Source organism: Heptranchias perlo, chromosome 1, assembly GCF_035084215.1.
Source record: "Heptranchias perlo isolate sHepPer1 chromosome 1, sHepPer1.hap1, whole genome shotgun sequence".
Lineage (NCBI taxonomy): Eukaryota > Metazoa > Chordata > Chondrichthyes > Hexanchiformes > Hexanchidae > Heptranchias > Heptranchias perlo.
Window position 1 is genome coordinate 184,406,112 of NC_090325.1, and position 13,571 is coordinate 184,419,682.

At 42.2% G+C, this 13,571-nt stretch overlaps 1 protein-coding gene across 1 annotated transcript in view; it reads left to right on the forward strand.

Moving 5' to 3' along the window:
- Positions 1–1,142: 1,142 nt before the first annotated feature.
- abraxas1 (abraxas 1, BRCA1 A complex subunit) overlaps positions 1,143–13,571 on the forward strand; it is a 28,864-nt gene continuing 16,435 nt past the window's right edge. Inside the window, exons 1-4 of the mRNA XM_067994380.1 lie at positions 1,143–1,299; positions 5,441–5,531; positions 7,323–7,359; positions 8,998–9,064. Of these exons, the coding sequence (XP_067850481.1) occupies positions 1,195–1,299; positions 5,441–5,531; positions 7,323–7,359; positions 8,998–9,064 (300 nt within the window). The 5' untranslated portion in view covers positions 1,143–1,194. The remainder of the gene's footprint in view (positions 1,300–5,440; positions 5,532–7,322; positions 7,360–8,997; positions 9,065–13,571) is intronic.

A 13,571-nucleotide genomic window follows, 5' to 3' on the forward strand; every position in this document is an offset into this window, starting at 1 on the left:
TCCTGACCTGCCTGTCGCTTGCCATTTTAATTCCCCGTCCCACTCCCACTCTGTCCTCGGCCTCTTACACTGTTCTAATGAAGCTCAACGGAAGCTCGAGGAATAACACCTCATCTTTCAATTAGACACTTTACAACCTTTGGGACTCGACATTGATTTCAATAACTTCAGATCATAACCACTGCTCCCCTTTTTTTTTTCTGGACAGCAAGTACTGGTGATGGTCCTGATATTGCCATTTACAGCACCTCTAGATCCATCTTTTGTTTCTTAACTTGTCCCATTATCACCCGCCTTACCTTGCACCATCATCCCTTTTGTCATTTAATCATTCTTGCCGTCTACCCTATCACAGATCTTCCCTTTTGTTCTTTCCTCCCCTCTTTCCCTGGCTCTGTACTTGCTTAAAAACTGTTTAATCTTCAACCTTTTCCAGTTCTGACAAAGGGTCATCGACCTGAAACTTCAACTCCGATTCTTTCTCCACGGATGCTGCCTGACTTGCTGAGTATTTCCAGCGTTTTCTGTTTTTATTTCCGATTTCCAGCATCCGCAGTATTTTGCTTTTGACATAATTGGGATGGGTTGATATTTTTTTATTCGTTCATGGGATGTGGGCGTCGCTGGCAAGGCCAGCATTTGTTGCCCAACCCTAATTGCCCTTGAGAAGGTGGTGGTGAGACTCACACAAGAATGGGTACTGACTCAGTTATCAGAGGGAGGAGGAGTTGGTGGGATGGCGGGGGGGGGGACGGACGTCTGGCCGTCCTTCTGCAGGGGGGTTCAACCAGAAGGGAGCACCCTGACTGTGCCATTGCACCCGGTTTAGGGTTTTTGCTCCGGATTCCGTCGGAAGGTGCGTTTACTGGTTCCGATCTGGATTTGCTGTCAAAGTGGGACAGGGAGAAACAGGCAGCACATTTGCTCTGGAGCGCGCATGGGGGGGGGGGGGGGGGAGGGGGGGATCGTCGACGTGAGCGCGCGCACGGGGAGGAGAAATCGTCGACGTGAGCGCGCGCACGGGGAGGAGAAATCGTCGACGTGAGCGCGCGCACGGGGGGGGGGGGGGTTGGGGGAAATGATTGGCGTGAGCGCGCGCGTTGTCGGCGCGGGCTGGCGGGAGTGCGCACGTTGCCCGTGCCGTGGGGGGGGTACAATGTGCTGCACCGCTCGCTCCCGCGGCCTCCGATTGCCATGGCGGCGGGCGAGGCTCAGATGGAGGGGGAGGCCGGAGCCGCGGTATCCGGGTTCGTTTTCGGCTCACTCGCCTTCGAACATCTCAATGCGGACTCGGACGCGGTGAGTTCGCGAACAATCTCCAGTTCCGTTGACCTGAGCTGCCCCCGCGGTGAAACTCGCTGCTGGAGCACTGGGCCAGAGTGATTCGGCACTGGGGGGGGGTCCCCGTCTCTGGGCATAGGGCCGCTACCTGGGGTCCCTCTGTGGGCCCGGGGTACCCCTCTGCCTTTTCTCTCCCTCTCTGTGCCCGGGGTCCCCTCTCCCTCCGGGCCCGGGGTGTCTCCTCCACCCCCCCCCCCCCCCGGACCCGGTGTGTCTCCTCCTCCACACCCCCCCCCCCCCCCGGGCCCGGGGTCCGTCCTCCTCCACCTCCACCTCCACCACCCCCCCCGGGCCCGGGGTCCGTCGTCCTCCTCCTCCTCCACCACCCGCCCGGGGTCCGTCCTCCTCCTCCTCCACCACCCCCCCCCGGGCCCGGGGTCCGTCCTCCTCCTCGACCACCCCCCCCCCCCCCGGGCCCGGGGTCCGTCCTCCTCCACCTCCTCCCTACCCGCGCCACCCTCTCTGGACCCGGGGAATTTATGTATCCATTAGGTACTTTGCACAATCCAAATTCAGCTCTTTCCATCACAGTTTTGGGAAAAATATCAAGTGCAAGGCCAGGTTTTTGGGAGAGTCTGAAGTCTTTAAGTAAAAAAAATTAATGCGTACATTAATAAACATGAAAGATAATTCAATGGATACGTTTAGTTATTCAATGAAGAAATTTAATTATTGTGAAAAATGTAATTTTTTTGAATTCTTAAAATGTTATTTATTTTGAAATTATAAATTTCAGCTACTGAGAAATTATGGATAATTTTTCAGAAAGCATTTTGAGAAACTTGAGGCGAGCACTTCTCCATTCTATCCCACTATTGCTCACCTAATAGATACCCCTTGCTCCACCTTTCAGCCAATTTCTTATGCGTCCCCAGAATTTCCCTTGAATTGTTAGTGCTTTAAACTTAAGTAGCAGCCTTTTATGCAAAACATTTGGAAGTTTATCATGTTGTAAGGCTTTCCACAATCCACCTTTGATGTCATTTCCTCAAAGAAGTCATGAAGGACTGTCAGGTGGATTTTCCTCCTCTGATTATTATTTACTAGATTATCATACACATAAACCTCAAGTTTACTACTAATCGATTCCATGATTTTAACTGTGATGTGGAGATGCCGGTGATGGACTGGGGTTGACAATTGTAAACAATTTTACAACACCAAGTTATAGTCCAGCAATTTTATTTTAAATTCACAAGCTTTCGGAGGTTACCTCCTTCCTCAGGTGAACGATGTGGAAATGAAATCCTCGAAATGAAATCGCATTTATAATTCACAGAACAATGCTTGGTGATTACAGTCTGTAATCAATGATTTTAACTATTATCGATGTCCGACTGCTGATTGAGCAGTTGCCTGGGTCTGCTTTGTCACGTTTTGTAACAATGGGCACCACGTTAGCCTATGTCCGATCTAACATGAGTTCCTCTGCAATCATCGAGTGCCATGTCAGAACCTCTCAAATCTCATCCTCTCTCTGGGGAAAAGTATTATCCATCCTTGAGGACTTGTTTTGAACCCCTTCCACTTTTCTACAACCTCTCAACCAATTTATGTCAGCCATTAATTCTACATCTGTGATTTTTTAAAAAAACCTACGAACATTTAATTAAAAAAAATCTTTAACTGTTCTTATGTTTTTTATGAGTAACAGTAAAGAACTAAGTATACTTAGTTCAGCTGAAGTTTTGCCTCAGTGGTCTTGTCTTTTCTATTGAAGTACTCATAATATTGGTGCAGTCATAGGGCATGTTATTAATTGTATTTTCATATATGGTTGTAGTTTTGATTAGGTGAGATTTAAACTTTGGCTCTTAAAAGAATGTGGCTTTGTCACTGCTAAAGTATCAAAATCTTATCAGAGGAACTAGTGTTTTATGAAGAAAGTAAGGAGATGAATTGAATGTGGAAGATTTAGTGAACTCATTTAGAAGTGTTGGTCGGTGCAGGGTAGCAGTCAATGAATCATTTATTTAAACTTAATATTTAGAGAGGTTACATTAGATATCGTATGTGAGAGGAATCATGAAGCAGACAAATTAAATGTGGAAGATGGTATGGAGCAAAGATAGAATAATTTAAGTTTTGAACAGTAGAAGCAAATAAAGGTTATAAATTAAATGTTTATATTTAAAAAGGAGCAAAAATGAAAGGTATGAGCTTAGTTTTTAAAGAACAGTAAACAGAAGGAAATAAATCTTATTTTTTGGCACTTAATAAGTGAGTTTTTTAAGGAATCAAAGTATTGTATAAAAATAAGGACAGAATATTTCTCATTAAAATGAGGACTGAATTACATCTGAATGCCCTGGTCTAATTATCCCTCACCCTCTACTCCTGCTTCACCCGAAGACTACACTTGGTCTTCACTCCGTGTACAAAGCCATGGGAGATCAAATAATATCTTTTAAAAGTTCCTGTGCTTAAGTAGAGTGCCAATGCATTCATTGCATTGAAGCTGATAGCAGTTCCGTTGGCACATAAAATGCTCCACGTCGAGAATGCCTGGTCCTGACTGGCATTCTTCATCATGATGGATACACAATTCACCCAAAAAATTTGGAGAAAGAAAAATGTCAGAGATCTGATCAGATTCCATTGTTTAGATTGGATGTGTGCCTAGTAACAGTAAATACGATTCTCAGCCCAAGTGAAATCTGGATCTTTTATGCGGTAGTTGGGATGTCAGTCTGGTTAGCAACGTCTTATCTGAGACCACACCAGTTGGCATGTTCAGATTGCCCAAGTTTGTGTTTAATGTTGCTTTCAGGATATCAAAGAAAGGCCACTTGATGCAGACCAAATGTGGCAAATGGTCACTTGTTGAGTAGTTCCAGATAACTGCCTCAGTGATAGCGCTCTCCCTTCTGACTCAGGAGGTTCAAGCCCCACTCCAGAGACTTGAGCACGTATCTAGGCTAACACTTCAGTTCAGTACTGAGGGAGTGCACTAAAATGTCAGCCTAGATTGTGTGCTGCGAGGTCCCTCTGTCTCATTAGTGGATGTGAAGGATCCTATTACACTATTCAAAGAAGAGCAGGGGAATACTCCCTGTGTTGGACATTGAAAAGTACCATCCCCGTTTATCCCGGACAGCCGGCTATGTCGGGCAAATGGCACTAACCATTTGCCAGTACGGTAAGCGTCAATTACAAAGGCACCGCTTAAACCATATTTAGCGGGCCGGCTGTTTCGGGCAGCTCAAGCAGCTGTTGGGTGACCATCCATTTGGACCTGTCCATTGCTATTTGCCCTACAGCACTGTTCACTTTTCAGGAACTCTGAAATTGACCAGGGCTAGGCAGTTTCATTTTGATCATTTAAAGTGATTCTGCCTCGTGGAATTAAGACCGTGTAGCTGGTGCTGTAGTTAAAAATGAACTCCTAATCCAAGCTTACAAATGCCTCTGACCTAGCAGAATGGGGAACAGAGAGCTATTAGCCAAATGAGTATTTGGCTTGATCAAACATTCCCTTCAGCCCTTCCGGAAATTTTTTTTTGCTGAGGAGCCACTTGATTGATTAGGTAATCAGTGGAGAAAACAACCGGCCATCAGGTACTCGAGGACCCCAGCCCTGACGCTTTCGCACAGGCTTTGGAAGGAGGCGAGTACTCTTTTGAGCCAAAGTACTCTTTTTAAATTTCTAGGTTACAACACCCACCACGTATAGCGAGGAAAATCGCGTTGACACCAGCATGCCTGCTATAAAGGCTGGGACCGCATTTCTATCTGAGGGATTTCAGGTACTTGATTACAAGTATTGCCTGTAAGACATTGCCAAACCCAGTTTTAAATAGAGGAACTGTCAGCACCACGCCAGGACCAATGAGACTGTGGCAAGGAGTGGGTATAACTTTCATTATTACTTGTTACGTTCGGACTGATTGAGAAATCGCTGATATGTCAGGATCCTCAGAAGATGTGGCAGGCTGGTTTAAAGGCCTTGTGTGGCTGTAAAATATGATCAGTGTGCATAACCCTCCAGTTTACCAACGGGGCTTCAGTGTCGCTTCTGTTAATACATGTTATCAGTAGAACAGTGGTGTAACGTAGTGGCAAATTTGTAAAATCCGTGTTTTTTGATTTTCTTTCACAGGAGGGATTTCTGCTCGGGGAAATCAAAGCAGAAGCAAAAAACAGTATTACTGATTCCCAGCTGGATGACATTGAGGTGGTGTATACTATAGGTGAGTTGTTCCATCTGCAGAGTGTAATCCATTGTAGTGGTAAAAGCAGACATCTGTATTTCAGTTAGTGTGTAAACCTTTCCATTGGATTAGTTACATTTCTGTGTTTTGGAGTGATGTGACTTAATTTTAGTTTTTATTAAAAACAGGACAATGCACTTCTCCCACAGGCACCCTGCAACCAAAACATACTACGGCTTAATATATACATGTGTGAATGTACTCTTGACAAGTCTATTTAAGAAAAAGATGAGTGAAACTAAATTCAACTTCCAAAACAAAATACAGTCCTAGCCATGGCGATGTGACTTTATTAAAATAATTCCACAGTATTTCTCCCCAAATGGCTTAGTGGGTAAATACAATGTTTTGTGGTAGATAGCCATACAGATTAGCAAATTCCAGTTTTGACTGTTGGTCTTTGCTGCATTAGCTGATCTCAGCTGGGCAGCTGTATGGGTTTTACAAATGGCCTCAGTATTCATGCATGTGTGTGTGTCTGTGTGTGTGAGAAACTAGGAGGAGAGATGTCAACTGAGGGCAGGATCAAGCTCTGATGTGTACCCAATGGTTAAATAGCCCACTGTCCCTTGCTATCTAGGCTCAGGCATGAAGAACAGGCACTGGTACGGTGGGGTGTCTGTGGAACCATAGCTCAGTGGGAGTCAATGCCTTCATGAGAGTAGGTGGAAAATTGGAGGGGGAGGAATAACTCAAAAAAAAAAAAAATTCCAGGTGCAAAACATCTCTAACGTTGCCCGTTGTGCTCCTGTAAGAAGTTGCCAGTCACCTTGTCACGAGGAGACGGGTGGGCGAGAATATTTGGCGGGGGGGGGTGGTTGGTGGTAGGAAGAGTAATTTCCCTGACCATTGTTGGGTTCCAGCAGCCAAACCAGATTAACATTGGTGAAGGCCTAGGGACAGGATTGGACTTTGAGCTGTATGACCCAGGCACAGTAGGGGACAAGGAAGAGGTTGTACCATTGCTTTGTGGTGCTAATGGTGACATTTTAGCTTCCTAATAGTTACTTCTCTTAACTCAATTGCAAGCCTGTATCGAGGTTCAAATGAAATACATTTTGAATGGCGGAGAGCTGTATTCTTGTTCATGTCCTTATCTCAATTATAATTTGTTTTGGTTAACCAGTAACGTTCCTAAGCCACGTGGTTTTCAGAGAATGCATCCATTTTTAAGTATTTCACTCAAATGGGAGTTTTTAACAATATTTACACTCTAAGCTTCTTGAATTGAATGTCATGGTGTTGTGATTGTTTATATATGGTCTGCAGGCCTCCATAGTATGTAGACAAGTTGCCCATTAAGACACAAACTTTGGAGATTCACCTCTCGTCATTATTTGGTCTTCATGTAATTTGTTGTTTTGACTTGCACCAATAGGTAATGGTTAAAAAGCAAGTTTTGCCATGTGTACTTTTCTAAAAATTGAGCACATTATCCAATGTCAACTGTTTTTTTGTTTCTGTACGTGTTCTGACATTTAGTGAGCACTGATGTCCTTGTCAGAAGAAAAGACTTGGAGGAGTTGCAAAATCCAACAACCTAAGGGATGCAAAGCACCCCGTAACTCATGTAGTGTCATTTGCTGATATTAATTGAGCTCCCTCACAATGTAACTGTGAATGGCCTTTAAGGGAAAAGGAAATAATATTACATGTGAAAAACATTAATCCCCTCTGATCTTTAGTATGTAGTTTTCCTCCTGGAAATTAGTATTACATGTGAAAATTATTATTCCCCTCTGAACTTTAATGTGTATTTTTCCCCTCTAGATATACAGAAACATATTCCATGTTACTGGCTGTTCAGGTACGTGAGCTCAGTTGATAGCTACTCTCACTCCTATGAATTTTATGATTCTTGTTTCCAGTGGGAATTGCTCAGTCACTTTTCACTTGATTCATACATAAAAGGTTACTGGAACCAATACTCCCACTAGTCTTGTGTTTGAGTTTATTAGTAAGTGCAGACTGCATCTGTGGAATGTAAGTGAAATCTGAATTTGGTACTTTGGAAACAAAATCCCTTTTGTTTTAATACTCCAGAATGCTCTGTAATGGGGAAAATCTGAGTCACAGGAATTACCTTGTGTATACATTAGTTATGGTATTGGTGTTCCCTGATGGCTAGAAATATGCTGATAATGGATAAAAGAGAGTGCTGAATTAACATCGGGTTTCTGTTTTGTACTGTTTTAATTTTGCAATAAGGCTAGTGTTAATTCATACACCAAATGTAAAATGGGAATGGCTTTCCCATCTCAAGTAGCACAACAGCTTGGTGCTCTAATGGGCTGCACCACATGGTGAATTTCCAATTTTGATCATGTTATCAAGATGAGGTGCCAATGGACTCAAAAGACTTCCCAAGAGAGAGTGAGCAAGGAAAAATAGGAAAATTGTTCTTGCACATTTCTTGTGGCTGGCAACTGTCACATTGACAGAAAATAAAAAGAACAAAATCAATGAAAATGTATTGAATTATGATGAAATAGTGAATCTCCCATAACTTTTTAAAATTTCTTCTTGGGATGTGGGCGATGCTGGCAAGGCAGCATTTATTGCCCATCTCCAGTTGCCTTGAGGGTATTAAGAGTTAACGACATATTGTTGGACTGGAGTCACATGTAGCTAGATCGGGTAGGGGTGGCAGGTTCCTTCCCTCAAGGACATTAGTGAACCTGTTGGGTTTTTACAACAATCGGGCAGCATTGGTTGTTTAGTGCCAACCTATAAATTACCAGATTTATTCAATTTCATAACTTTCTATGGTGGGATTTGAACTTTCGACCTTTAGGTTGCTGGTCCAGTACCATATCCACAAGGTTACCATATCTTTGTTCACAGTTGGTTGGGGAAAATGGAATGTTTTTAGCTGTGTTTGTTGTAACAGGCTTAAAAGACAGACAAGTGGACCTGAGCAACAAGTGCCACAGTGCCACCAGTGGTGGGAGAATTGTATAGCAGACATTAGTGTAACCTCCTAAAACTGATGGAAGCAGGTGCTCCTGTTACACTTATGGCATTATTGATGTCACAAAAGTGTTACTAAATCTTGGTAACGGGAAGTAGGAGTAACGGATTAAGTCTCAAATTTTTTTATATATGTGTGTGTGCAGTGAGCACCAATAGCCCAATTCTTCATTGATACAGGTATGCACCCACTTACTAAATTACTTTAGCCTGCAAGTATGAAGGCCTCTTCGCACCCTGATGGCTGTTTTTTTAAAACATAGAAATGATTCACCTTGCAGTACCAAAGGGGTCATTACAGTGTCATTTTGTCTGTCAAAATTACTGTGGCATTATAAAATAAGCAGTGCCAAGTTTGTAAGGGCATTGTGCCAAAATAAGGATAGAAAATCATACCGTTAGAAACCAGGGACTAAGATATACAGCACTTTGTGAATTAAAATCATGTTACCAATGTCCTGTCTATCTTTTACAGTTTTTATAATTCTGCTGGTGAAGTGGACGAGAAAGCATTGGAGAAAATACTGTTAAATCAGGAAAAGGTATTGCTAAGAGCAGCTGATGCTACTTTTTGTATCAGAAGTAATAATAGTTATATTGGGCTGACTTTTAATAAGTCATTCATGTCTTAATTGTATATTTCATTGGATATTGTTTTTAAAATTGGTTGGTAATTATGCAAATAAACAAAAAAAAGCCATCAGTGGTGACGTTTGCAAAATAACGTATTAAGCAAACACCGAATTGACAGTAATTTTTTAACTGATTTAATGTAACTTCGATGAAATTGCTGTAGGAGTTGAATGCATCTGGGTGAGGAGCTGTAAATTCTGTTACCGGTAGTTGGTTTTTTAGACCAACAATGACCACAACTCTCAATAGTGTTGGATGTGGCATCAATGATATGTAGGTTCTAAAATGACACTGTGTGCAGTAGATTAATGATGAGAGGCTGGCACACCATTCCAGATAGAGAATGGGTTAAAGATGTTGCCAGCAAATATGCTGCCATCAAACCGTCTTTTAACTGGCATACAATTTGGGTTAAATGTTTGCGCAACCAGTCCAGGCTGGAAGTGGCCAGACACTCTTGGCTGAAAGTGCCAGACAGCATTAAGTTCCATGTTTGTTTATGGTATGTTCTTGTATCCGCCTAGCTACAAACAGTGCCACATTCAGAGCAAAATGCACATTGCAATTCAGGTAGGATGATGTTAGCAATGATGCAGATTAGCTTGTTCGGAAGAGTTCTTGCTAAGGTTTTCCTTGTAAAGGAGAGGCATATACTGTAATAGTTGCCACAGTATAACATTTCATTCTTTCTCTAATAGAGCCTTGTGACATAGTTGTCCTTCAGTTGTTATGGTTAATGTTCTTTGAGATCAGATGAAGATTTTGTACCGGATGATGAGAGAGGGACAGTGAGATTGTATGTTTCAGCAGGGATGCAGCCAGTGTGGAGCCTTCCCATTCTTTAGCTATTTTCCAATTGATTGTTTTTAAGACTTGGAGTAAGTGCATGGCTGTCCTTTGCTGGATATTACCGAACGTTGTCTGATTTCTCCAATAATGTGAGGTATTGAGAAGGTTGCTAAAATGTTCACCTCATCAGTTGAGTATGTCGCCTTTATTTGTAATCAGGAATTAGCAGTTGGCACACTTCAGGGTGGTATTCCACTTTCGGAATGTAGTCAGCTTAAAAGTTCCGGATGACCTGCAAAGGATTGAAGTTCTTCAGCTTTCATCTGGTGTGGTGTATCTTCATAAATTTAGTCTAGTAAGCTTCTAAGTTGTGTAGTTTTTTTTCTGAAACATATAGTAGTTAAGCCAATCAAGCTGTGCCATGTGCTTCTTGCTGAGGAATGCCTGGATCAGCATGTCATATTCATCGGTGGTAATAGTACCGATTTATTTCACACACAGTCTGATAAACTGTGTTCCTGAACATGCTCCAATCATTTTGAAAGCAATGTTGATTTTTCACATGCTTTCATATATTCTTTCAAGCTTAACCTGAGCTATTGATAGAGGTCTGTGTGTCTTTTAAGGCAGTTGATACCAAAGAGCTTGGTTAATTTATGACACTGAATTCATTAGTGGGGTGTCATGACTAGCGGGAGCTTAGATGAATCCATTCAATGATCAGTCTAGAAGTCAGTTCCTCATGAGGTTTTGGATGTCATGATAGCATGAGATGCCATTGTTAAGAATGAGGAGTGCACCCACACTGTCTTTGTCAGGCTGATCAAATAGTGTGCTGGTGATGGTTAGTTGACAATCATTACATTTGATTATCAGTCTAGTAGTCCTTTTCAATACGGCTGTTTAAATCACCCAACAATATCAATTTGTACAGCACAAAAGCTGTAATCACGTGATTTAGGGACGCATAAAGTTCTCTTCATTTGTTGTCTTCAGCCTTAGAGGGCATATATGCCCTGAAGGGAGTAGCACCTGCCCTTAAACTAATTGCATTGTCCTTAGACAGTCATTAACACATTTTTTGGAACATTTATTTAATAGCGATCATAATGTGATCGAATTCAACATTGTGTTTAAAAGGGAGAAACCTGTAACAGCTATTAAGATTCTGAATAGGAACAGGAGTAGGCCATTCAGCCCCTCGAGCCCGCTCTGCCATTTGATAAGATCATGGCTGATCTGTGATCTAACTCCATATACCTGCCTTTGGCCCATATCCCTTAATACCTTTGGTTGCCAAAAAGCTATCTATCTCAGATTTAAAATTAGCAATTGAGCTAGCATCAATTGCCGTTTGCGGAAGAGAGTTCCAAACTTCTACGACCCTTCGTGTGTAGAAATGTTTTCTAATCTCACTCCTGAAAGGTCTGGCTCTAATTTTTAGACTGTGCCCCCTAGTCCTAGAATCCCCAGCTAGCGGAAATAGTTTCTCTCTATCCACCCTATCCGTTCCCCTTAATATCTTATAAACTTCGATCAGATCACCCCTTAACCTTCGAAACTCCAGAGAATACAACCCCAATTTGTGTAATCTCTCCTCATAACTTAACCCTTGAAGTCCGGGTATCATTGTAGTAAACCTACGCTGCACTCCCTCCAAGGCCAATATGTCCTTCCAAAGGTGCGGTGCCCAGAACTGCTCACAGTACTCCAGGTACGGTCTAACCAGGGTTTTATATAGCTGCAGCGTAACTTCTGCCCCGTTGTACTCTAGTCCTCTAGATATAAAGGCCAGCATTCCATTAGCCTTCTTGATTATTTTCTGCACCAGTTCATGACACTTCAATGGTCTATGTACCTGAACCCCTAAGTCCCTTTGGACATCCACTAATTTTAACTTTTTACCATTTAGAAAGTACCCTGTTCTATCCTTTTTTGATCCAAAGTGGATGACCTCACATTTGCTGACATTGAATTCCATTTGCCACAATTTTGCCCATTCACCTAATCTATCAATGTTGCTTTGTAATTTTATGTTTTCATCTCCACTGCTTACAATGCCACCAATCTTTGTGTCATCAGCAAACTTAGATATGAGACTTTCTATGCCTTCACCTAAGTCGTTAATAAATATTGTGAATAATTAAGGCCCCAAGACAGATCCATGCGGGACTCCACTGGTCACATCCTGCCAATGTGAGTACTTACCCATTATCCCTACTCTCTGTCGCCTTTCGCTCAGCCAGCTTCCTAACCAAGTCCGTACTTTTCCCTCGATTCTATGGGCGGCTTCTATCTTAGCTAGCTGTCTCTTATGTGGGACTTTATCAAATGCCTTCTGGAAGTCCATATAAATAACATCCATTGACATTCCCCTGTCCACTACTTTAGTCACCTCTTCAAAAAATTCAATCAGGTTTGTCAGGCACGACCTACCTTTTACAAATCCATGCTGGCTCTCTCTGATTAATTGAAAATTCTCGGTGTTCAGTCGCCCTATCCTTAATTATAGACTCCAGCATTTTCCCCACAACAGATGTTAGGCTAACTGGCCTATAATTCCTCGGTTTCCCTCTCTTTCCTTTCTTAAAAAGCGGAATGACATGTCCAATTTTCCAATCTAGAGGGATGGTTCCTGAATCTAGAGAACTTCGAAAGATTATAGTTAGGGCATCTGCAATGTGCTCACCTACTTTCTTTAAAACCCTGGGATGGAAACCATCTGGTCCTGGGGATTTGTCACTCTTTAGTGCTATTATTTTCTTCATTACTGTTGTTTTACTTATGTTAATTTTATTGAATCCCTGTCCCTGATTCAATATTAGTTTTCTTGGGATTTCCGGCATGCTATCCTCTTTTTCTACTGTAAATGCTGACGCAAAGTAATTATTCAACATGTCTGCCATTACCTCATTGTCAATGACAATATCCCCACTTTCAGTTTTTAAGGGGCTAACACTGCTCCTGACCCCCCTCTTTTTTTCCCAATATAACTATAAAAGTTCTTCGTATTGGTTTTGATATCCCTTGCAAGTTTCTTGTCATACTCTCTTTTTGTAGCTCTTACTATCTGTTTTGTAACCCATTGTTGATCTTTGTGTCTTTCCCATTCGCCAGGATCTGTGCCATTTTTTGTCTTTTCTTATGTCTTTATATTGTCCCTTACCTCTTTAGTTGTCCATGGCTGTTTTTTTGGCAAGTAGAGTTCTTGCCTCTCGGGTATAAACCAGTTCTGTATCACGTTGAATGTTTCTTTAAACATTTCCCACTGATCATCAGTCGTTTTACCCATTAACAGATTTGCCCAGTTTACTGTGGACAGTCTGTCTCTCATCCCATTGAAGTCGGCCTTACCCAAGTCTAGACTCTTAGCAGCTGATTCACTTTTTTCCCTTTCAAACACTACCTTGAACTCGATCATGTTATGATCGCTATTGGACAGATGTTCACGCACAGTTAAGCTGTTAACTAAATCTGGTTCTTTACTCATTACTAAATCTAGTATGGCTTGCCCCCTTGTTGCCTCTAGGACATACTGCTGTAGAAAACCATCCCGGACACACTCAAGAAAATTCACTACCTTTCTGACAGTTGCTGTCTGCTTTTCCCAATCTATGTGAAGGTTAA